This window comes from Bombina bombina, chromosome 3 (genome assembly GCF_027579735.1).
Source record: "Bombina bombina isolate aBomBom1 chromosome 3, aBomBom1.pri, whole genome shotgun sequence".
Lineage (NCBI taxonomy): Eukaryota > Metazoa > Chordata > Amphibia > Anura > Bombinatoridae > Bombina > Bombina bombina.
The window spans coordinates 864,752,837-864,777,081 of record NC_069501.1 but is presented as its reverse complement, the minus strand read 5'-3'; the positions used below and the strand labels follow the sequence as shown (position 1 = coordinate 864,777,081).

Here is a 24,245-nt window from a genome sequence, read left to right as displayed (position 1 = left end):
TTAAAGTATTTCTATTAAAAATACATTAAAGGGACAGTCTACACCAGAATTTTTATTGTTTTAAAAGATAGATAATCCCTTTATTACCCATTCCCCAGTTTTGCATAACCAACACAGTTATATTAATATACTTTTAACCTCTGTGATTATCTTGTATCTAAGCCTCTGCAGACTGCCCCTTTTTTTCAGTTCTTTTGACAGACTTGCAGTTTAGCCAATCAGTGCCTGCTCCCAGATAACTTCACGTGCACAAGCACAGTGTTATCTATATGTAATACGTGAACTAACACCCTCTAGTGGTGAAAAACTGTTAAAATGCATTCTGAAAAGAGGTGGCCTTCAAGGTCTAAGAAATTAGCATATGAATCTCCTAGGTTAAGCTTTCAACTAAGAATACCAAAAGAACAAAGCAAAATTGGTGATAAAAGTAAATTGGAAAATTGTTTAAAATTACATGCCCTATCTGAATCATGAAAGTTTATTTTGGCCTAGACTGTCCCTTTAAGAATTAATAATAATATTCTATTGCATGTTTCAATGTATTTGACTGTAAGGGCTCCAAAATCTATATATTGTGTGTGTATAAGTGTATTTACATATAAACACATATTTATACACACATACACATATTTAGACATATCTATATAGACTGCAGCCCTTCCCAGTCAGCCATATACCATATCCCTTTTAACCATTATAAAACCATTTTATTAATATTTAAATGATATAGTTTCATTACAAAGTGTATATGTGTGTGTAATACTTTATTTTAATGTGTTTCATATGTGTTTTGCGCAACTTTTCTTTTAACCGTTCAGTTTACTTTATAGGGACATGAAACCCAAATTTCTTTCATGATTCAGATAGAGAATACAATTTTTAAAAAGTTTCTAATTTACTTCTATTATCAAATTTGCTTAGTTCGGTATGGTATTCTTTGTTGAAACAATATCTAGATAGGTAGCGTGCCCCTTCCTGAAGCACTACATGAGAGGAAATAGAGCTGCTCTTGCTAACGTATAACATTGTTGTAAAACTGCTCTCATATAGTGCTGCAGACGCCTGTATATTCCTGAAATTACAGTACCTTCCAACCTTTTAACAAAGGATAACAAGAAAACAAAGACAATTTGATAATAGAAGTAAATTGGAAAGTTGTTTAAATTTGTATGCTCTATCTGAAAGAAAGTTTCAAAGAAGACACGGCGTTCCAACTAATCCATTAAAATACAAATCCTTTATTCACATCGATTTAAAAACGTAACTTCAGAAACACAGCAATGTCGGACTGGTGTAGAGGGCGCAGCACTGACAGGCTTACGTGTTTCGGAAATGCTTCGTAGTCATAGCCTTCAGTGATGAACCCCACTGCAAAGATTATATGCCGTTCTGTCACTATGAATAATAATGTTAATTAGGTATTATGCTAGTTATGTCCTACTTCATGACAGCTATTTTAATATGTGGTTGCACCATGTCCCGTAGCGAGTGTAAACAGGATGTGTGCTCGTTTAGTAATGTTTTGACAGGAGGGAGGTTTGGCTCAATATAGGTACAGGATTGGTTAGGAGAATGGGGCGGGTTGTAACAGTTACCACCTATCACATTTGTTTTACTGTGTTTTAAACAGGTGTGGGGTTCAACACTGAAGGCTATGACTACGGAGCATTTCCGAAACGCTTAAGCATGTCAGTTGAGGTGAGTGGGGAGTCTTCCCGCCTCGTTCTTAGCATAATTTGAAGTGGCTATTATTACGGCAGTGCCCAGAGAGGGTGAAAGAACTGCTGGATACTGACAAACCCCTGCATATCCACTGCTAACTGGTGAGTGACTTATACAGCTACGGGTGACCCCCGCTGTGGCTAAGGATTATAACTTGTATTTGCTGCACATTACTCTTCACTGGGTTTCTCTCGGTACTGGACCTATCTGAAAGAAAACATATTTTATGATGAAAAATTAATTTCCTTTATGGAGGTAAGAGTCCGTGATACATTACTCCTGGGAATTACTCTTTCCTACCACTAGGAGGAGGCAAAAGATTCCCAAACCACAAGAATCCTATAAAACACCTTACACATACCTCAGTCTAGCATATAGCCAAGCATAGTGAGTTAAGAAAAACATAAATTATGCTTACCAGATAATTTCCTTTCCTTCTGTATGAGGAGAGTCCAAGGCTTCATTCCTTACTGGGAATTCAGAACCCGGCCACCAGAAGGAGGCAAAGACACCTCAGCCAAAGGCTTAAATACCTCTCCCACTTCCCTCATATCCGGTCATTCTGCCAAGGGAATAAGGAACAATAAGAGGAATATCAGGGTATAAATGGTGCCAGAAAAATAAAAAAAATAAATTTAGGTCCGCCCATCGGAGAAATACGGGCGGGCCATTGACTCTCCTCATACAGAAGGAAAGGAAATTATCTGGTAAACATAATTTATGTTTTCCTTCTTAATATGAGGAGAGTCCACAGCTTCATTCTCTACTTGTGGGAAACATATACCCAAGCTCTATTAGACACTGAATGAAAGGGAAGGGTAAAAAGAGAGGTGGACCTCTCTTTTTACCACAGCCTGCAGAATCTCTCTCTTAAAGCTGCTTCAGCCGAAGCAAAAACATCAAACTTGTAAAATTTTGAAAAGGTATGTAAGGAGGACCAGGTAGCCGCCCTATAAATCTGATCCATAGAGGCCTCATTCTTAAAGGCCCAAGAGGAAGCCACAGCTCTAGTTGAATGAGCCTTAATCCTCTGAGGAGGCTTGTGTTCCGCTGTCTCATATTCTAAGCAAATAATGCTCCTCAACCAAAAAGATAAGGAAGTGGAAGAGGCCTTCTGTCGATAGACAACAAAGAAGACGTTTGTATGAATTCCTTCGTAGCCTGAAGATAGAACTTCAAGGCCCGAACCACATCCAAATTATGAAGTAACCGTTCCCTCGAAGAAGGATCAGGACACAAGGAAGGGACCACAATCTACTGATTGATGTTGCGATCTGAAACGACCTTAGGAAGAAAACCTAACCCAGTACAAAGAACAGTCTTATCAGCATAGAATACTAGGTAAGGAGGCTCACATTGCAAGGCAGCAATCTCAGATACTCTGCACTCCAAAGCAATAGCCAGTAGAAAAAGAACCTTCCAAGACAGTAATTTAATGTCAATTGCATGCATAGGCTCAAACGGAGCCCTCTGCAACACTTTAAGAACAAGATTTAAACTCCAAGGAGGAGCAATAGATCTAAACACTGGCCTGATTCTAGTCAGAGCCGAACAAAAGACTGAACATCTGTAAGCTCAGTGAGCCTCTTATGCAGTAAAACAGACAGGGCCGAAATCTGTCCCTTAAGAGAACTAGCAGAAAGGCCCTTCTCCAGGCCATACTGGAGAAAAGAGAGAATCCTGGAAACCCTAACCTTATGCCAGGGGAATCCACATTCTTCACACCAGAATAAGTAGGTCCTCCACACCTTATGATAGATGCGATGAGTAACCGGCTTACAAGCTTCAATGAGAGTATCAATAACCCTCTCAGAGAAACCCCTCTTGGCGAGGACTAAGCGTCAATCTCCACGCAGTTAGCCTCAGAGAATCTAGATTTTGATGAATAAAAGGACCCTGTTCCAGCAGATCCCTGCCACAAGGTAACCTCCATGGAGGAGATGAGGACATCCCCACCAGGTCCGCAAACCACATCCTTCGTGGCCACGATATAGCAATTAGGATCACTGATGCTTGCTCCTGCTTGATGCGGGACTCTACATGAGGAAGGAGTGGTAACGGCGAAAAATGTAGATCAGATGGAACTTCCAAGGCACTGCTAATGCATCTATTAGCTCCGCCTGAGGATCCCTGGACCGCGACCCATATCTGGGTAGCTTGGAATTGAGCCGGGATGCCATGAGATCTATCTCCGGCGTCCCCCATCTGTTGCAAATCTCCGAAAACACCTCAGGATAGAGACCATTCCCCCGGTTGAAAGGATTGTCTGCTGAGGAAATTCGCTTCCCAGTTTTCCACACCCAGAATGTGGATCGCTGACAGTGAGCAGTTGTGGGCCTCCGACCATTCCAGAATCCGAGATACTTCTCTCATTGCTAGGGAGCTCCTCGTTCCCCCCTGATGGTTGAGGTAAGCCACTGAGGTAATGTTGTCTGATTGGAATCTGATAGACTGGGACAAACCCAGAAGAGGCCAAGCCTTCAAAGCATTGAAGATCCCTCAAATTTCCAAAATGTTGATCGGGAGGAGAGATTCATCTCAAGTCCACAGGCCCTGTGCCTTCCTGGCACCCCAAACAGCTCCCCATCCTGAGAGACTCGCGTCTGTAGTTACAATCTCCCAGGATGGTCTCAAGAAGGATGTCCCTTGGGACAGGTGATCTGGACAGAGCCACCAAGAGAGCGATTCTCTCGACCCGTTATTTAGAGAAATTTGTTGAGACAGATCTGGATGATCGCCGTTTCACTGTCTCAGCATGCCCAGCTGAATTGGTCTGAGATGGAATCTGGCAAAAGGAATGATGCCCATACAGGACACCATAAGACCAATCACCTCCATACACCGAACCACAGAGGGCCTTAAGGAGGTCTGAAGGGCAAGACAATTGGAAGTTAGCTTGTAACATCTCTGGTCTGTAAGGAATAACCTCATGGATATGGAGTCTATTATAGTACCCACCCACCCTGGTACTGGGAGTAAGATAACTTTTTTTTAAGTTTATCTTCCATCCATGAGATCGAAGAAGAAATAGAAGAGCTTTTAAATGGTCTTCTGCCAGGCGACAGGATGGTGCTAGAACCAGAATATCGTCCAAGTATGGCGCTACTGCTATACCTCTGTTTCTTGCCACTGCAAGCAGAGCCCCCAGAACCTTCCTAACTAAGGGAAGGATGGTCCTTATTGTCTCCATCTTGAACGAGGGGACAGATAGGAATTTGTTTAAGCACTTTAGAATCAGGTGGAAAGTTCCCTCCTTCTTTGGGACCACAAAAAGGTTTGAGTAGTATCCCAGACCTCTTTCTGCAAGAGGTACCGGAAAAAAGACTCCCAGGAAGGAGAGATCCCTCACCCACCCTAGAAAGGCCTCTCTCTTTTCTGGCCTTGAAGACAGGTTTGACAAGAGGAATCTGCCCCTGTGTGGATGAGACTTGAAACCTATCCTGTATCCCTGAACGATGACCTCCAGGACCCACGGGTCTTGCACGTCCCCAAACCAAGCTTCCGAAAAGAGTTACAGTCTGCCCCTACACAATCCAGAGCTGGATCGGGGGCTGCCCCTTCATGCCGACTTTGACTCAGCGGGCTTCTTGTTCTGCTTGGATTTATTCCAGGACTGAGCCGGCTTCCAAGTTCCCTTGGATTGTCCAGGCTTTGCACAGGGCTGCTGACGTTGGGATTTATCCGAACGAAAATTAGGACCTTGTCCCTTAGGTTTGTTGTTCTTATCCTGTGGTAAAAAGGCACCTTTGCCTCCAGTAACCGTGGAGATAATTGAGTCCAGGCCTGGACCAAAAAGAATCTTTCCCTTAAATAGAAGGGAAAGAAGTCTTGACTTCGAAGTCATGTCCGCAGACCAAGACTTCAGCCACAGTGCCCTGCGGGCTTGAAAAGAAAGACCTGAAGCCTTGGCGTTCAGGCAATTAATCTGCATATTAACATCACAAATAAAAGAATTAGCCACCCTTAAGGCCTTGATTCTTTCTTGGATCCCGTCGAGGGGACCCGCCACCTCGCTCAGCACAGATAAGAAGTCACACCAGTAGGTAGCCGCTCCAGCAACTGCAGCAACAGCTGCTGCCGGTTGAAACAAATATCCCATATGTTGAAACATCTTTCTTAAAGGGACATTAAACCCCAAAAAATTATTTCATGATTCAGATACACAATTTTTAAAAAGTTTCCAATTTACTTCTATTATCAAGTTTTTTTCATTCTCATGTTATTCTTTGTTTAAGAGACACCTAGGTAGGTAGCATGCACATGCCTGAAGCACTACACAACAGGAAATAGTGCTGTCATCTAGTGCCCCTGCTAATTTATAACATTGTTGCAAAACTGCTGCTATATAGTGCTGCAGACACGTGCACACTCTTGAGCTTACATGTCTGCTTTTCCACAAAGGATAACAAGAAAAATAAAAAAATTGATAATAGAAGTAAATTAGAAAGTTTTTTTCAAATGTCATGTTCTATCTAAATCATGAAAGAAAAAAAAAAAAGGGTTTTATGTCCCTTTAACAGATCCATGGGCTCCTTAAACAACGAACTATCCTCGAGCGGGATAGTTGTGCGCTTAGCAAGCGTGGAGATAGCTCCATCCACCTTGGGGATGGAACCCCACAACTCCAATTGTGAGTCCGGAACCGGGACTAATTTTTTAAAGGAAAAAGAAGGGGAAAATAACGAACCAAGTCTTTCCCATTCATTCTTAAAGGGACACTGAACCCAAATGTTTTCTTTCGTGATTCAGACAGAGTATGCAACTTTCTAATTTACTCCTATTATCAATTTTTCTTCGTTCTCTAGCTTTCTTTATTTGAAAAAGAAGGCATCTAAGCTATTTTTCGGTTCTGAACCATGGAAAGCACTTGTTTATTGGTGGGTGTATTTATCCACCAATTAGCAAGAACAACATAGTGTGTTCACCAAAAATGGGCCGGCACCTAAACTTACATTCTTGTATTTCAAATAAAGATACCAAGAGAATGAAGAAAATTTGATAATAGGAGTAAATTAGAAAGTTGCTTAAAATTGTATGCTCTATCTGAATCACAAAAGAAAACATTTGGGTTCAGTGTCCCTTTAATAATGTTTGCCATCTTTACGGGAACTGGGAAAGTCTGTGGTACAACCATGTCCTCGTAGACCTTATCTAATTTAGGAATACAAGGTTCCTCAGGCAATTTAGGCTTCGGAAACCTCTAAATTAGCCAAAACTTCCTTTAGCAGAAAGCGTAAATGCTAAATCCTAAATCTAAAGTCTGGTTCCTCCGCAGCTGGAGGCTTAGAGGCAGCAGATTCCGACCCAGAAAAAGCATCCTCTGAAGTATCAGAGGCATCTTCGTCTACTAATAATCTAGTATCAGATAACTCCAATAAGCTAGCAGATGACCCCTGGGAAGGAAAGCAATATTTGAATTTTCGCTTGCGCTTAGCAGGGCGAAGGTAAAGCACTAAAGGCCGCAGACACTGGCGTTTGTAACTGTTCAGTGAATTCTGGTGGTAAAAGGGCCAGATGGAGGATTAGGAGTGCTAGGGGAAGTTGCATGTGTAATAGGAGATGACTGTAGGGTGCACAACTCATGGGACGGAGACTCCTCAGAGGTGGACGGCTCAGTGGTACTAAACATATTGACTTTCCTTATCAAGGCATGTGGAACCTAACTGAGCAGGCGGGTATACCGTGGCCTCCTCACAATATAGAGACGTATTAGACTTAGGTAAAGAGGGAGTACCCTCTAATGTATCAGAGTCCTCCATAGCTTGCGTTTATAAAACGGACTATAGAAAACAATATAAAAAGGCCCCTTTATACCCCCAATGGCTGGGGCACTCACCACCTCCTATGACCCAGGCCAAACAGAGAAACCGCTTTGTCTCCTTAAATCGCACAGTCAGGAACAAGGAAATCAGTGTGACCACAACCGGTTACATGGTGCGCCAAGCAGGACCGCCCCTGCTATGGGAAAAAAGTGTGCCAAGCCTAACAGGTTGCGCAGCTTACTCAACATGAAAGTAAGTAGTAAGAAGTGAATACAGCGCCAACAAGAGGCCAAGGGATAAATATACTCACAGAGAGATAAAAGAGGAAGATTATTTAATGAACCATGTTAAAAAGCATCAGTAATAAAAGACTATATATAAAAAATGTAAAAAGCACATATAAATAAAATTACAAATACAGGAATATCTTACAGAAGCGGCTCAAAGGGCCAAAGCTGATAATTACAATAAAAACAGAGGTAATAACAGGTGATCAGTGTGAGTGGTACACCAGAATAAGAGTGTATACTGATGAAACAGAATTAGCCTAAGTACAACTGTAGCAAGTGCATCAAGCAAAAAACTAATAAACAATAATACAAACAATAGTGTTCAAAAATAGTGTTAGAAAAATAGTGTTCCAAAAAATAGAAAAATGCACTGCAGTGCAAAAAAAAAAGGGGGGGTAGCAAAATAATTGTATAGACACGATCAAATAGTGAGTGCAAATGGATATAAAAATGCTAGCTACTTAATCCAGTGAGGTTAAGATATAATTAAATAAAATACACAATATGCAATAACATAAAAAATAAAATACACAATATGCAATAACATAAAAAAATAAAATATAAAATATAATCCAAAAAAGTGTTCAAAAAGTTGATCAACAAATGTTAGTGAAGAACAAAAATAAGTCAATCAAAACTAAAAAATGGAAAAAATGGAAAAAATGGGAGATGAAAAGCAAGGTGAAAGTGAGGAAATTGATTCCTTCCAATGTTAGTTACTTTAACAGATCCAAATTCCTGAGTGTGGTTGCTGAAGTAGCTGATTGGATCCTAGCACCTGTCAGCTGCTCCTATGGTATCCTAAAAAGTGTCCCTGTAAAAAAAAGAAATTCACAACATAGTGTATCCAATATGAGAATGAAGTAAAGATTAAAGTAATGCTTACCAATATGTCAACGCGTTTCTGCCCTCAAAAAAGGGCCTTTCTCAAGACTTGAGACTAAAAAGAAAAAGGTCTGGGAGGCATTCTGCTCGACAGGGCTGTGCGGGGATTTGAACCCGTGGCTCTGTGTTTACAACTACTGTTTGCTTGTGTGTTGAGCCACAGCCAGTTATAGCAGTTGGGGGATTTCAAATGCAATAGCATGCAACTTAAAAGATCTGCCAAATGAGTATTTGTCTTACTTGTAATTACACTTGTGCAAAACACAGGTGCTCTCAGTTTTGGATTTATTCAGAATCAGTCCTGTGCAAAACCTCCCTACTTAAGGCTGGCTGTTAGGCTGCACAGAGTCTTCACGTTGTTTCTGTTTTGTCACATGCCAGAACCTGTTTTCTGTACTTCAGTACATATTTGGAGGAAGACTTTATCTTTGAATTTGCTGCACAGTTTAAGTTTGTTTCCTGCCTTGTGCAAATTCCTGTACTTCAGTTATTCCAGGAGAGAGACTTTACATTTTGAATCTGCATCTCTGCTTACTTGTTTGTTCCTTTCCACTCCTGGCGTATGTGGACATAACATACCTGAATAGTACATATTTAAAATACCCTGCAAGAATATGCTCATTCAAAGTATTTTGTTATTTAAATAAATCTGTTATCTTTTCAATCTATATGGCTTCTACTAATCTTTTAAAGCAACTGTTCCAGACAATGAGGCTCTCACAAAATATCCTGAGACAGAACATGACAGAATGTGAAGACCAGAAAAGAGAGCCCTCTGGGATTATTGCTGTATTGGAAGCTGTATTGAAGTTTATCAAGGACATACTTTACAGAGCTGGTGGAAACGTTATGTCTTCCAACTGAAACCTTGTCTGAAGTTACCTCCCGAACAAGAAAAGGTTGTAAAAAACCCTTAACAGAAGAGGAAAAGACTCAGCGAAGACAACAACCTCTGTTTCTATTGTGGGGGAACTGGTCACCGCATCCCAGTTCCCCCACAATAAGTAAGTATAAGTAAGATCAACTCAAGACACAGCCAAGTCTAAAAAGGACTCTGATGCTAAGGGAACAAATTATACTTCCATTAGCAAACTGGAAAATACCCCTGGAGATGACCCAGCTACTGAGAGCAAATCTGTTCAATAAGCAACCATTTGTAACAGGCTCTAAGAAATGGTACCTGATTCGAAACAGATGGTCGATGGGAGTACAGCTTCAACTACATCCCCTACTCATGGCATTTTTACTCTTCCTGCACCCACCACATTGGGGAACTCTGTAAAAATACCGTCTGAAAATCCTGCACATTACCTTGTCTCTGTCCTGGCTAGAGATTCTCCCAACCTTCCAGTTAAAACAGAATTAATGCTTACCTGATAAATCACTTTCTCCAACGGTGTGTCCGGTCCACGGCATCATCCTTACTTGTGGGAATATCTCTTCCCCAACAGGAAATGGCAAAGAGTCCCAGCAAAGCTGGCCATATAGTCCCTCCTAGGCTCCGCCAACCCCAGTCATTCGACCGACGGACAGGAGGAAAAATATAGGAGAAACCATATGGTACAGTGGTGACTGTAGTTAGAGAAAATAATTCATCAGACCTGATTAAAAAACCAGGGCGGGCCGTGGACCGGACACACCGTTGGAGAAAGTAATTTATCAGGTAAGCATAAATTCTGTTTTCTCCAACATTGGTGTGTCCGGTCCACGGCGTCATCCTTACTTGTGGAAACCAATACCAAAGCTTTAGGACACGGATGAAGGGAGGGAGCAAATCAGGTTACCTAAACGGAAGGCACCACGGCTTGCAAAACCTTTCTCCCAAAAATAGCCTCCGAAGAAGCAAAAGTATCAAATTTGTAAAATTTGGCAAAAGTGTGCAGTGAAGACCAAGTCGCTGCCTTACATATCTGATCAACAGAAGCCTCGTTCTTGAAGGCCCATGTGGAAGCCACAGCCCTAGTGGAGTGAGCTGTGATTCTTTCAGGAGGCTGCCGTCCGGCAGTCTCGTAAGCCAATCGGATGATGCTTTTAAGCCAAAAGGAAAGAGAGGTAGAAGTCGCTTTTTGACCTCTCCTTTTACCACAATAGACGACAAACAGAGAAGATGTTTGTCTGAAATCTTTTGTAGCTTCTAAATAGAATTTTAGAGCACGGACTACGTCCAAATTGTGTAACAAACGTTCCTTCTTTGAAACTGGATTCGGACACAAAGAAGGTACAACTATCTCCTGGTTAATATTTTTGTTAGAAACAACCTTTGGAAGAAAACCAGGCTTAGTACGCAAAACCACCTTATCTGCATGGAACACCAGATAGGGCGGAGAACACTGCAGAGCAGATAACTCTGAAACTCTTCTAGCAGAAGAAATAGCAACCAAAAACAAAACTTTCCAAGATAACAACTTAATATCTATGGAATGTAGAGGTTCAAACGGAACCCCTTGAAGAACTGAAAGAACTAAATTTAAACTCCAGGGAGGAGTCAAAGGTCTGTAAACAGGCTTGATCCTAACCAGAGCCTGAACAAATGCTTGAACATCTGGCATAGCTGCCAGACGTTTGTGTAGTAAGACAGATAAAGCAGAAATCTGTCCCTTTAGAGAACTCGCAGATAATCCTTTATCCAAACCTTCTTGCAGAAAGGAAAGAATCTTAGGAATTTTTATCTTATTCCAAGGGAATCCCTTGGATTCACACCAGCAGATATATCTTTTCCATATTTTATGGTAAATCTTTCTAGTTACCGGTTTCTGGCCTGAACCAGAGTATCAATCACAGAATCTGAAAACCCACGCTTTGATAAAATCAAGTGTTCAATCTCCAAGCCGTCAGCTGGAGGGAGACCAGATTTGGATGTTCGAATGGACCCTGAACAAGAAGGTCCTGTCTCAAAGGTAGCTTCCATGGTGGAACTGATGACATATTCACCAGGTCTGCATACCAAGTCCTGCATGGCCACGCAGGGGCTATCAAGATCACCGAGGCCCTCTCCTGTTTGATCCTGGCTACCAGCCTGGGAATGAGAGGAAACGGTGGAAACACATAAGCTAGGTTGAAGGTCCAAGGCGCTACTAGTGCATCCACTAGAGTCGCCTTGGGATCCCTGGATCTGGACCCGTAGCAAGGAACCTTGAAGTTCTGACGAGACGCCATCAGATCCATGTCTGGAATGCCCCATAATTGAGTCAATTGGGCAAAAATCTCCGGGTGAAGTTCCCACTCCCCCGGATGGAATGTCTGACGACTCAGATAATCCACTTCCCAGTTTTCCACACCTGGGATGTGGATCGCAGATAGATGGCAGGAGTGATTCTCCGCCCATTGTATTATTTTGGTTACTTCTTTCATCGCCAGGGAACTCCTTGTTCCCCCCTGATGATTGATATACGCAACAGTCGTCATGTTGTCTGATTGGAATCTTATGAATCTGGCCTTTGTAAGCTGAGGCCAAGCCCTGAGAGCATTGAATATAGCTCTTAGTTCCAGAATGTTTATCGGGAGAAGAGACTCTTCCCGAGACCATAGTCCCTGAGCATTCAGGGATTCCCAGACCGCACCCCAGCCCACTAGACTGGCGTCGGTCGTGACAATGACCCACTCTGGTCTGCGGAAGCTCATTCCCTGGGATAGGTGGTCCAGGGATATCCACCAACGGAGTGAATCTCTGGTCTTCTGATCTACTTGAATCACTGGAGACAAGTTTGTATAGTCCCCATTCCACTGTTTCAGCATGCACAGTTGTAATGGTCTTAGATGAATTTGTGCAAAAGGAACTATGTCCATTGCTGCAACCATCAACCCTACTACTTCCATGCACTGAGCTATGGAAGGACGTGGAACAGAATGAAGAACTTGACAAGCGCTTAGAAGTTTTGACTTTCTGACATCTGTCAGAAAGATCCTCATTTCTAAGGAATCTATTATTGTTCCCAAGAAGGGAACTCTCGTTGATGGAGACAGAGAACTTTTTTCTATATTCACCTTCCATCCGTGAGATCTGAGAAAGGCCAGAACGATGTCTGTATGAGCCTTTGATTTTGAAAGGGACGACGCTTGTATTAGAATGTCGTCCAAGTATGGTACTACTGCAATGCCCCTCGGTCTTAGAACCGCTAGAAGGGACCCGAGTACCTTTGTGAAAATCCTTGGAGCAGTGGCTAATCCGAATGGGAGGGCCACGAACTGGTAATGTTTGTCCAGAAAGGCAAACCTTAGGAACTGATGATGTTCTTTGTGGATAGGAATATGTAGGTACGCATCCTTTAGATCCACGGTCATAAATTGACCTTCCTGAATAGTGGGTAGAATCGTTTGAACGGTTTCCATTTTGAACGATGGTACCCTGAGAAATTTGTTTAGGATCTTTAAATCCAGAATTGGTCTGAAGGTTCCCTCTTTTTTGGGAACTACGAACAGATTTGAGTAAAATCCCATTCCTTGTTCCGTCATTGGAACTGGGTGTATCACTCCCATCTTTAACAGGTCTTCTACACAATGTAAGAACGCCTGTCTATTTATTTGGTTTGAGGATAAGTGAGACATGTGGAACCTTCCCCTTGGGGCTAGTTCCTTGAATTCCAGAAGATTACCCTGAGAAACTATTTCTAGCGCCCAGGGATCCTGAACATCTCTTGCCCAAGCCTGAGCAAAGAGAGATAGTCTGCCCCCCACTAGATCCGGTCCCGGATCAGGGGCTACTCCTTAATGCTGTTTTGTTAGCGGTAGCAGGCTTCTTGGTCTGCTTACCCTTGTTCCAGCCTTGCATCGGTTTCCAGGCTGTTTTGGACTGTGAGGCATTACCCTCTTGCTTAGAGGATGCAGAATTAGAGGCCGGTCCGTTCCTGAAATTACGAAAGGAACGAAAATTAGACTTATTCTTGGCCTTGAAAGGCCCATCTTGTGGGAGGGCGTGACCCTTTCCCCCAGTAATGTCTGAGATAATCTCTTTCAATTCTGGTCCAAAGAGAGTTTTACCATTGAAGGGGATGTTAAGCAATTTTGTCTTGGATGATACATCCGCTGACCAAGACTTTAGCCAAAGCGCTCTGCGCGCCACAATTGCAAGATTGTAAAATTTTGAAAAGGTATGAAGCGAAGACCAAGTCGCCGCTTTGCAAATCTGTTCAACAGAAGCCTAATTTTTAAAGGCCCAGGTGGAAGCCACAGCTCTAGTAGAATGAGCTGTAATCCTTTCAGGGGGCTGCTGTCCAGCAGTCTCATAGGCTAAGCGTATTCCGCTCCGAAGCCAAAAAGAAAGAGAGGTTGCCGAAGCCTTTTGACCTCTCCTCTGTCCAGAGTAAACAACAAACAGGGAAGATGTTTGACAAAAATCTTTAGTCGCTTGTAAGTAAAACTTTAAAGCACGGACTACGTCCAAATTATGTAAAAGACGTTCCTTCTTTGAAGAAGGATTAGGACACAATGATGGAACAACAATCTCTTGATTGATATTCTTGTTGGAAACTACCTTAGGTAAAAACCCAGGTTTTGTACGCAGAACTACTTTATCTGTATGGAAAATCAGATAAGGAGAATCACATTGTAAAGCTGATAACTCAGAGACTCTACGAGCCGAGGAAATAGCCATCAAAAACAGAACTTTCCAAGATAAAAGTTTGATATCAATGGAATGAAGGGGTTCAAACGGAACTCCATGAAGAACCTTAAGAACCAAGTTTAAGCTCCATGGAGGAGCAACAGGTTTAAACACAGGCTTAATTCTAACCAAAGCCTGACAAAATGCCTGGACGTCTGGAACCTCTGCCAGACGCTTGTGCAAAAGGATAGACAGAGCAGAAATCTGTCCCTTTAAAGAACTAGCTGATAATCCTTTATCCAACCCCTCTTGGAGAAAGGACAATATCCTAGAAATCCTAACCTTACTCCTTGAGTAATTCTTGGATTCACACCAATGAAGATATTTGCGCCATATCTTATGGTAGATTTTCCTGGTTACAGGCTTTCGTGCCTGTATTAAGGTATCAATGACTGACTCGGAGAAGCCACGCCTTGATAAAATCAAACGTTCAATCTCCAGGCAGTCAGTCTCAGAGAGATTAGATTTGGATGATTGAAAGGACCTTGTAGTAGAAGGTCTTGTCTCAGAGGCAGAGGCCAAGGTGGAAAGGATGACATGTCCACCAGGTCTGCATACCAGGTCCTTCGTGGCCACGCAGGCGCGATCAAGATCACCGATGCTCTCTCCTGTTTGATTTTGGCAATCAGTCGAGGGAGCAGAGGAAACGGTGGAAACACATAAGCCAGGTTGAAGAACCACGGTGCTGCTAGAGCATCTATCAGCGTCGCTTCTGGGTCCCTGGACCTGGATCCGTAACAAGGAAGCTTGGCGTTCTGGTGAGACGCCATGAGATCCAATTCTGGTGTGCCCCAACGATGAACCAATTGAGCAAACACCTCCGGATGGAGTTCCCACTCCCCCGGATGAAAAGTCTGACGACTTAGAAAATCCGCCTCCCAGTTCTCTACACCTGGGTTATGGATCGCTGATAGATGGCAAGAGTGAGTCTCTGCACAGCGAATTATCTTGGAGACTTCTAACATCGCTAGGGAGCTCCTGGTCCTCCCTTGATGGTTGATGTAAGCCACAGTCGTGATGTTGTCCGACTGAAATCTGATGAACCTCAGGGTTGCTAACTGAGGCCAAGCTAGAAGAGCATTGAATATTGCTCTTAACTCCAGAATATTTATTGGGAGGAGTTTCTCCTCCTGAGTCCACGATCCCTGAGCCTTCAGGGAATTCCAGACTGCACCCCAACCTAGAAGGCTGGCATCTGTTGTTACAATTGTCCAATCTGGCCTGCGGCCTTTGGACAGATGGACCCAAGATAGCCACCAGAGAAGAGAATCTCTGGTCTCTTGATCCAGATTTAGCAGAGGGGACAAATCTGTGTAATCCCCATTCCACTGACTGAGCATGCATAATTGCAGCGGTCTGAGATGTAGGCGCGCAAATGGCAATATGTCCATCGCCGCTACCATTAAGCCGATCACTTCCATGCACTGAGCCACCGAAGGGCGCGGAATGTAGTGAAGAACACGGCAGGAATTTAGAAGCTTTGATAACCTGGACTCCGTCAGGTAAATTTTCATTTCTACAGAATCTATCAGAGTTCTTAGGAAGAAAACCCTTGTGAGGGGTGATAGAGAACTCTTTCCCTCGTTCACTTTCCACCCATGCGACCTCAGAAATGCCAACACTATGTCCGTATGAGATTTGGCAATTTGGAAGTTTGACGCCTGTATCAGGATGTCGTCTAGATAAGGGGCCACTGCTATGCCCCGTGGTCTTAGGACCGCCAGAAGAGACCCCAGAACCTTTGTAAAAATTCTTGGGGCTGTAGCTAACTCGAAGGGAAGAGCCACAAACTGGTAATGCCTGTCTAGAAAGGCAAACCTTAGGAACCGATGATGATCTTTGTGAATCGGTATGTGAAGGTAAGCATCCTTCAAATCCACTGTGGTCATGTACTGACCCTCCTGGATCATAGGTAGGATTGTCCGAATAGTTTCCATTTTGAACGATGGAACTCTGAGGAATTTGTTTAAGATCTTTTGATCCAAAATTGGTCTGAAGGTTCCCTCTTTTTTGGGAACCACAAACAGATTTGAATAAAATCCCTGTCCTTGTTCCATCTGTGGAACTGGATGGATCACTCCCATTATTAGGAGGTCTTGCACACAGCGTAAGAATGCCTCTTTGTTTATCTGGTTTACAGATAATCTCGAAAGGTGAAATCTCCCTTGTGGGGGGGAAGCTTTGAAGTCCAGAAGATATCCCTGAGATATGATCTCCAACGCCCAGGGATCCTGAACATCTCTTGCCCACGCCTGGGCGAAGAGAGAAAGTCTGCCCCCTACTAGATCCATTGCCGGATAGGGGGCCGTTCCTTCATGCTGTCTTAGAGGCAGCAGCAGGCTTTCTGGCCTGCTTGCCTTTGCTCCAGGCCTGGTTAGATTTCCAGGCCGGCTTGGATTGCGCAAAAGTTCCCTCTTGTTTTGTAGCAGAGGAAGTTGATGCTGCACCTGCCTTGAAGTTTCGAAAGGCACAAAAATTAGACTGTTTGGCCCTTGATTTGGCCCTGTCCTGAGGAAGGGTATGACCCTTACCTCCAGTAATGTCAGCAATAATTTCCTTCAAACCAGGCCCGAATAGGGTCTGCCCCTTGAAGGGAATGTTAAGTAATTTAGACTTTGAAGTCACGTCAGCTGACCAAGATTTAAGCCATAGCGCCCTACGCGCCTGGATGACGAATCCAGAATTCTTAGCCGTTAGTTTAGTCAAATGAACAATGGCATCAGAAAGAAAACAATTAGCTAGCTTAAGTGTTCTAAGCTTGTCAAGTATTTCAGTCAATGGAGTAGCTGTCTGAAAGGCCTCTTCCAGAGACTCAAACCAGAACGCCACAGCAGCAGTGACAGGAGCAATGCATGCAAGGGGCTGCAGGATAAAACCTTGTTGAATAAACATTTTCTTAAGGTAACCTTCTAATTTTTTTATCCATTGGATCTGAAAAAGCACAACTGTCCTCGACAGGGATAGTGGTACGCTTTGCTAAAGTAGAAACTGCTCCCTCCACCTTAGGGACCGTCTGCCATAAGTCCCGTGTGGTGGCGTCTATTGGAAAAATTTTTCTAAAAATAGGAGGGGGGGGGGGGGAAACGACACACCGGGTCTGTCCCACTCCTTAGTAATAATTTCTGTAAACCTTTTAGATATTGGAAAAACGTCAGTACACACCGGCACCACGTAGTATTTATCCAGTCTACACAATTTCTCTGGCACTGCAATTGTGTCACAGTCATTCAGAGCAGCTAAAACCTCTCCAAGCAACACCCGGAGGCTCTCAAGCTTAAATTTAAAAGTAGACATATCTGAATCAGGTTTCCCCGAGTCAGAGACGTCACCCACAGACTGAAGCTCTTCCTCAGCTTCTGCATATTGTGACGCAGTATCAGACATGGGCCTTAAAACATCTGCACGCTCTGTATTACGTCCAACCCCAGAGCTATTGCGCTTTCCTCTGAATTCAGGCAGTCTGGCTAATACCGCTGACAGGGTATTATCCATGATTGCCGCCATGTCCTGCAAAGTAATCGCTATGGGCGTCTTTGATGTACTTGGCGCCATTTTAGCGTGAGTCCCTTGAGAGGTAGTCAAAGGGTCCGACACGTGGGGAGAGTTAGTCGGCATAACTTCCCCCTCGTCAGAATCCTCTGGTAATAATTATTTTAAAGATAACAGCTGATCTTTATTGTTTAAAGTGAAATCAATACATTTAGTACACATTCTCCTATGGGGTTCCACCATGGCTTTTAAACATAATGAACAAGGAGTTTCCTCTATGTCAGACATGTTTATACAGACTAGCAATGAGACTAGCAAGCTTGGAAAACACTTTAAATCAAGTTAACAAGCAATATAAAAAAAAAAAAAAAAACGTTACTGTGCCTTTAAGAGAAACAAATTTTGCCAAAATTTGAAATAACAGTGAAAAAAGGCAGTTAAACTAACAAAATTTTTACAGTGTAGTTAGCAGAGCATTGCACCCACTTGCAAATGGATGATTAACCCCTTAATACAAAAAACAGATTAACAAAACGAAAAATATGTTTTTTAAACAGTCATAACAACTGCCACAGCTCCTACTTTTGAAGCCTTTTGAGCCCTTCAGAGATGTCCTATAGCATGCAGGGGACTGCTGCTGAGTTTGTAATTTTAACTGTAATTTTAACTGCACCAACTGTAACTTTTATACTATAACAGTGGAAAGCCTCAGCAAAAATAAAGCCAGCCATGTGGAAAAAACTAGGCCCCAATAAGTTTTATCACCAAAGCATATATAAAAACGATTAAACATGCCAGCAAACGTTTTATATTGCACATTAATCAGAGTATATATCTCTGATAGCAAGCCTGATACTAGTCGCTATTAAATCACTGTATTTAGGCTTTAACTTACATTAATCCGGTATCAGCAGCATTTTCTAGCAAATTCCATCCCTAGAAAAACTTAACTGCACATACCTTATTGCAGGATACCCTGCACGCCATTCTCCCTCTGAAGTTACCTCACTCCTCAGACATATGTGAGAATAGCAGTGGATCTTAGTTACTTCTGCTAAGATCATAGAAAAACGCAGGCAGATTCTTCTTCTAAATGCTGCCTGAGAGAAAATAGTACACTCCGGTACCATTTAAAAACAATAAACTTTTGATTGAAGAAAAAACTAACTATATTTTACCACTTTCCTCTTACTAGCTCCAGCTATGTTGAGAGCTTGCAGGAGAATGACTGGATATGGCAGTTAGGGGAGGAGCTATATAGCAGCTCTGTTGTGGGTGATCCTCTTGCAACTTCCTGTTGGGAAGGAGAATATCCCACAAGTAATGGATGATCCGTGGACTGGATACACCTAACAAGAGAAATAGAACGTATTCTTCTATGTGAAGAACATTGTAATGTGAAATATTCACAATGTCATGTCTGTTTAGGGCACTTGAGAATATACGATTGGGTTTGCGTTCGAATAGGATGTTAGGTTTTTCCCCACTTTTTTTGCTTCATTGACTTCTATAGGGGAATACGTGAACACACGTGCAATATTCTAACTTTGGCTTTTTGCGCACATCTGGTTAGCGCGTGAGAGATAACTTTTTACTTTCAACTTGTAATATGCTCGCTAAATAGGACTCCACTCGTAGTCTAGCCCTTAATTTTTACTTTCATGCCCATTTAAGTGTATCAGGTTTAGGCTAATTTCTTGAAATTGTTTGCAAACTCTTTAAAATAGGTTTACATAAAAGAAAAATGAAAAAACAGTCACACAAACCAGAATGAAGATCTTGATGTGAATCAAAAAGTTCTTGGAAACGTTGCTCTGCTTTGAAAGCACGAATTGTCCAAAGTCCTTGGAGGGAAGCTGATAAGTGGGAGAACACAGGACTTCGAGCTAGAAAGAAAAAGTAGTAGATTTAATTTACTTCACATTTTATTCTATGTCCTGTGTGTATGTTTATTTTGTTTTCTTATTTCTACATTTTAAAGAGATCTTGAAAGATTTTGGAACTTTTCCTCATTTCTATGGGAAATATTTAATAAAGTATTTTATGTAGAGATTTGAAACATAAAAGCTACACTTCAACCCTCACAATACAAATGTATGCAAGTGCCACTGAACCAAAAGTATGAAAAACAAAACTTTTCTTTCATGATTTAGAGACAGAATACAATTTTAAAAAGTATTCAATTCACATATATTATTATTAAATTTGCTTTGTTTTTATGGTATTCTTTGTTGAAAATATATCTAGGTAGGTACCGTGCACATGTCTGGGGTGCTACATGACAGGAAATAGTGCTGCCATCTAGTGTTCTTGTATATGAATAACATCCATGAAAAATGGCTTCCTGCAGAAAATTTGAAAAGGTTTTTAACATTCAACTTTCTATCTGAATCACGGGAGAGAAAATTGGGGTTTTATGTCCCTTTTAACAGGGTACGTCCTACAAAAACTGTCACTTAATGACCAAGGACGTACCCTGTACGTCCTCAGGGCTTTCAAGCGCTGTAAGCAATCGTGATCACTTCCAGTCGCTTTCAGGTTATTGCAGTGATGCCTCGATATTAAGGCATCCTGCAATAACCTTTTTAATGCATCTGATGCAGAGGGAGACACTCTGTGGCCCTCTCTGCATTGGCCGGCGATGGTGCAGATCGTTGGTGGTTGGGAGCCATAGCAGGGAGACGGGTGGGTGGCCCATCACTGGTGCGATTTCCTGCTCCTGCGTGTCCGGGAGCATGCAAGAGGGCGAGGGGCAGGGCGAGGGAGCGTGCGCGTGTGCGAAAAGTAACGTTAAAGTACAAGGAGGCAGAAGCAAAGTGAAAGGGATCTGGAGGGGGTAAAAAAATGTTTGGAAAGGGATCGGGGAGGAGGAGGGGGTATAGCAGCTACATTACAGAAAATGGGGTGTTTATTTTTTTTAGAAAAAAAAAAATGGCACATTTTTTAGTAAACTGGGTACTGGCAGACAGCTGCCAGTACCTAAGAGGGCGGCCAATAGGTCGAGGGGGGAGGCTTAGAAAGCTGTTTGGGGGGGGGGATCAGGGAAGTTGGGGATCCTCAACTTCAGATAAAATATATATATATAAAAAAAAGTTTATGATTTTTTTTTTATTTAATCGCATTTGACAGTGAAATGGTGGCATGAAATATACCAAAATGGGACTAGATCAATACTTTGGGTTGTCTAATAAAAAAAAGGTTATTCAGGGATTCCTAAAAGATATCAGTGTTAAAATGTAACTATCGCTAATTTGGAAAAAAAAAATGGTTTGGAAATAGCAAAGTGCTACTTGTACTTATTGCCCTTTAACTTGCAAAAAAAGCAAAGAACATGTAAACATTGGGTATTTCTAAATTTAGGACAAAATTTTGAAACCATTTAGCATGGGTATTTTTTGGTGGTTGTAGATGTGTAACAGATTTTGGGGGTCAAAGTTAGAATTATTTCATCATGTTTTATAATTTAGTAAATGATATGATATAATGAAAATAATGGTATATAAGTCCATTTAATAGCGAAAAAAACTATATATAATATGTGTGGGTACAGTAAATGATTAAGAGGAAAATTACAGCTAAACACAAACACTGCAGAAATGTAAAAATAGCCCTGGTCTTTAAGGGTAAGAAAATTGAAAAATGGTCTGGTCATTAAGGGGTTAACCGACTGGTTGCAACATATTGTTATATATAATGTGTTGCTGCCAAATGAGTAAGTGAACAAATAATTTTTTATGTATGAAACAGAAGCTAATATGCTATGTGATTTGCAAATATCTCTGCCATTGTTTAGTTATTTGAGTATGAGCTGTAATACATGGCTATTACAAAGATTATTACAATGACATGTATGCCATTTTATATATACATCAGAAATGAATCATCTGACTGAAAATTAGCTACATACAAAACGCATGTTACAAAATGTTTTGTTTTGCACTCCAAGAACATATGCCTTGAAAAGCTTCTCCAGTGTTGTTTATCATATCTACTTTGCTGTGGCCAAATAGGAACACATATAAATGACCTTCAGCACATATCAAGCAATCACTGCACAGCATGTAACCTAAGCCACCAAATGTTTAACACTTTGCACGCTATCTCCTGAACTATTTAGACTCTTGATAAGTTCCTTAGCAGTTTTACAATTCATTCATACAAGCATAGAAGCAGACAGACCATCTTAGAGATATTTTGAAGACATTCACAAACTCTCTATGCAAATTATCTGTACTATATATAAGTTTATAATTAAAAATGAGCTGCAAATATATTTGTAAATTTAGGACATTTTAGTCTGAGTTCTGTCAAAGGAACACAATAATTACACAATATAAATAATAACTGACTTTCATAGGGACAGAACCTAGGATATTTGGTTCAGGAGCAATGTGGTCTATATCCCATTCCATCTAGCAATCTGACACATTTTCTGTTGTCCATTGAAAATGGCATAGACATAGGTGAAATGTGTTAAACTCTCTTGTGTTTGTGCTTAAACCATGCACAAAAAACAGAATTTATGTTTACCTGATAAATTACTTTCTCCAACGGTGTGTCCGGTCCACGGCGTCATCCTTACTTGTGGGATATTCTCTTCCCCAACAGGAAATGGCAAAGAGCCCAGCAAAGCTGGTCACATGATCCCTCCTAGGCTCCGCCTACCCCAGTCATTCGACCGACGTTAAGGAGGAATATTTGCATAGGAGAAACCATATGGTACCGTGGTGACTGTAGTTAAAGAAATAAATTATCAGACCTGATTAAAAAAACCAGGGCGGGCCGTGGACCGGACACACCGTTGGAGAAAGTAATTTATCAGGTAAACATAAATTCTGTTTTCTCCAACATAGGTGTGTCCGGTCCACGGCGTCATCCTTACTTGTGGGAACCAATACCAAAGCTTTAGGACACGGATGAAGGGAGGGAGCAAATCAGGTCACCTAAATGGAAGGCACCACGGCTTGCAAAACCTTTCTCCCAAAAATAGCCTCAGAAGAAGCAAAAGTATCAAACTTGTAAAATTTGGTAAAAGTGTGCAGTGAAGACCAAGTCGCTGCCCTACATATCTGATCAACAGAAGCCTCGTTCTTGAAGGCCCATGTGGAAGCCACAGCCCTAGTGGAATGAGCTGTGATTCTTTCGGGAGGCTGCCGTCCGGCAGTCTCGTAAGCCAATCTGATGATGCTTTTAATCCAAAAAGAGAGAGAGGTAGAAGTTGCTTTTTGACCTCTCCTTTTACCGGAATAAACAACAAACAAGGAAGATGTTTGTCTAAAATCCTTTGTAGCATCTAAATAGAATTTTAGAGCGCGAACAACATCCAAATTGTGCAACAAACGTTCCTTCTTTGAAACTGGTTTCGGACACAGAGAAGGTACGATAATCTCCTGGTTAATGTTTTTGTTAGAAACAACTTTTGGAAGAAAACCAGGTTTAGTACGTAAAACCACCTTATCTGCATGGAACACCAGATAAGGAGGAGAACACTGCAGAGCAGATAATTCTGAAACTCTTCTGGCAGAAGAAATTGCAACTAAAAACAAAACTTTCCAAGATAATAACTTAATATCAACGGAATGCAAGGGTTCAAACGGAACCCCCTGAAGAACTGAAAGAACTAAATTGAGACTCCAAGGAGGAGTCAAAGGTTTGTAAACAGGCTTAATTCTAACCAGAGCCTGAACAAAGGCTTGAACATCTGGCACAGCAGCCAGTTTTTTGTGAAGTAACACCGACAAGGCAGAAATCTGTCCCTTCAGGGAACTTGCAGATAATCCTTTTTCCAATCCTTCTTGAAGGAAGGATAGAATCCTAGGAATCTTAACCTTGTCCCAAGGGAATCCTTTAGATTCACACCAACAGATATATTTTTTCCAAATTTTGTGGTAAATCTTTCTAGTTACAGGCTTTCTGGCCTGAACAAGAGTATCGATAACAGAATCTGAGAACCCTCGCTTCGATAAAATCAAGCGTTCAATCTCCAAGCAGTCAGCTGGAGTGAAACCAGATTCGGATGTTCGAACGGACCCTGAACAAGAAGGTCTCGTCTCAAAGGTAGCTTCCAAGGTGGAGCCGATGACATATTCACCAGATCTGCATACCAAGTCCTGCGTGGCCACGCAGGAGCTATCAAGATCACCGACGCCCTCTCCTGATTGATCCTGGCTACCAGCCTGGGGATGAAAGGAAACGGCGGGAAGACATAAGCTAGTTTGAAGGTCCAAGGTGCTACTAGTGCATCCACTAGAGCCGCCTTGGGATCCCTGGATCTGGACCCGTAGCAAGGAACTTTGAAGTTCTGACGAGAGGCCATCAGATCCATGTCTGGAATGCCCCACAGCTGAGTGACTTGGGCAAAGATTTCCGGATGGAGTTCCCACTCCCCCGGATGCAATGTCTGACGACTCAGAAAATCCGCTTCCCAATTTTCCACTCCTGGGATGTGGATAGCAGACAGGTGGCAGGAGTGAGACTCCGCCCATAGAATGATTTTGG

At 42.1% G+C, this 24,245-nt stretch overlaps 1 protein-coding gene across 1 annotated transcript in view; it reads right to left on the bottom strand.

The window, feature by feature from the left end:
* The window catches only part of ABCC4 (ATP binding cassette subfamily C member 4), a 994,138-nt gene that overhangs the window by 194,225 nt on the left and 775,668 nt on the right, over window positions 1-24,245 (bottom strand). Inside the window, exon 22 of the mRNA XM_053707839.1 lies at window positions 19,514-19,633. Coding sequence (XP_053563814.1) covers window positions 19,514-19,633 — 120 coding nt within the window. The remainder of the gene's footprint in view (window positions 1-19,513; window positions 19,634-24,245) is intronic.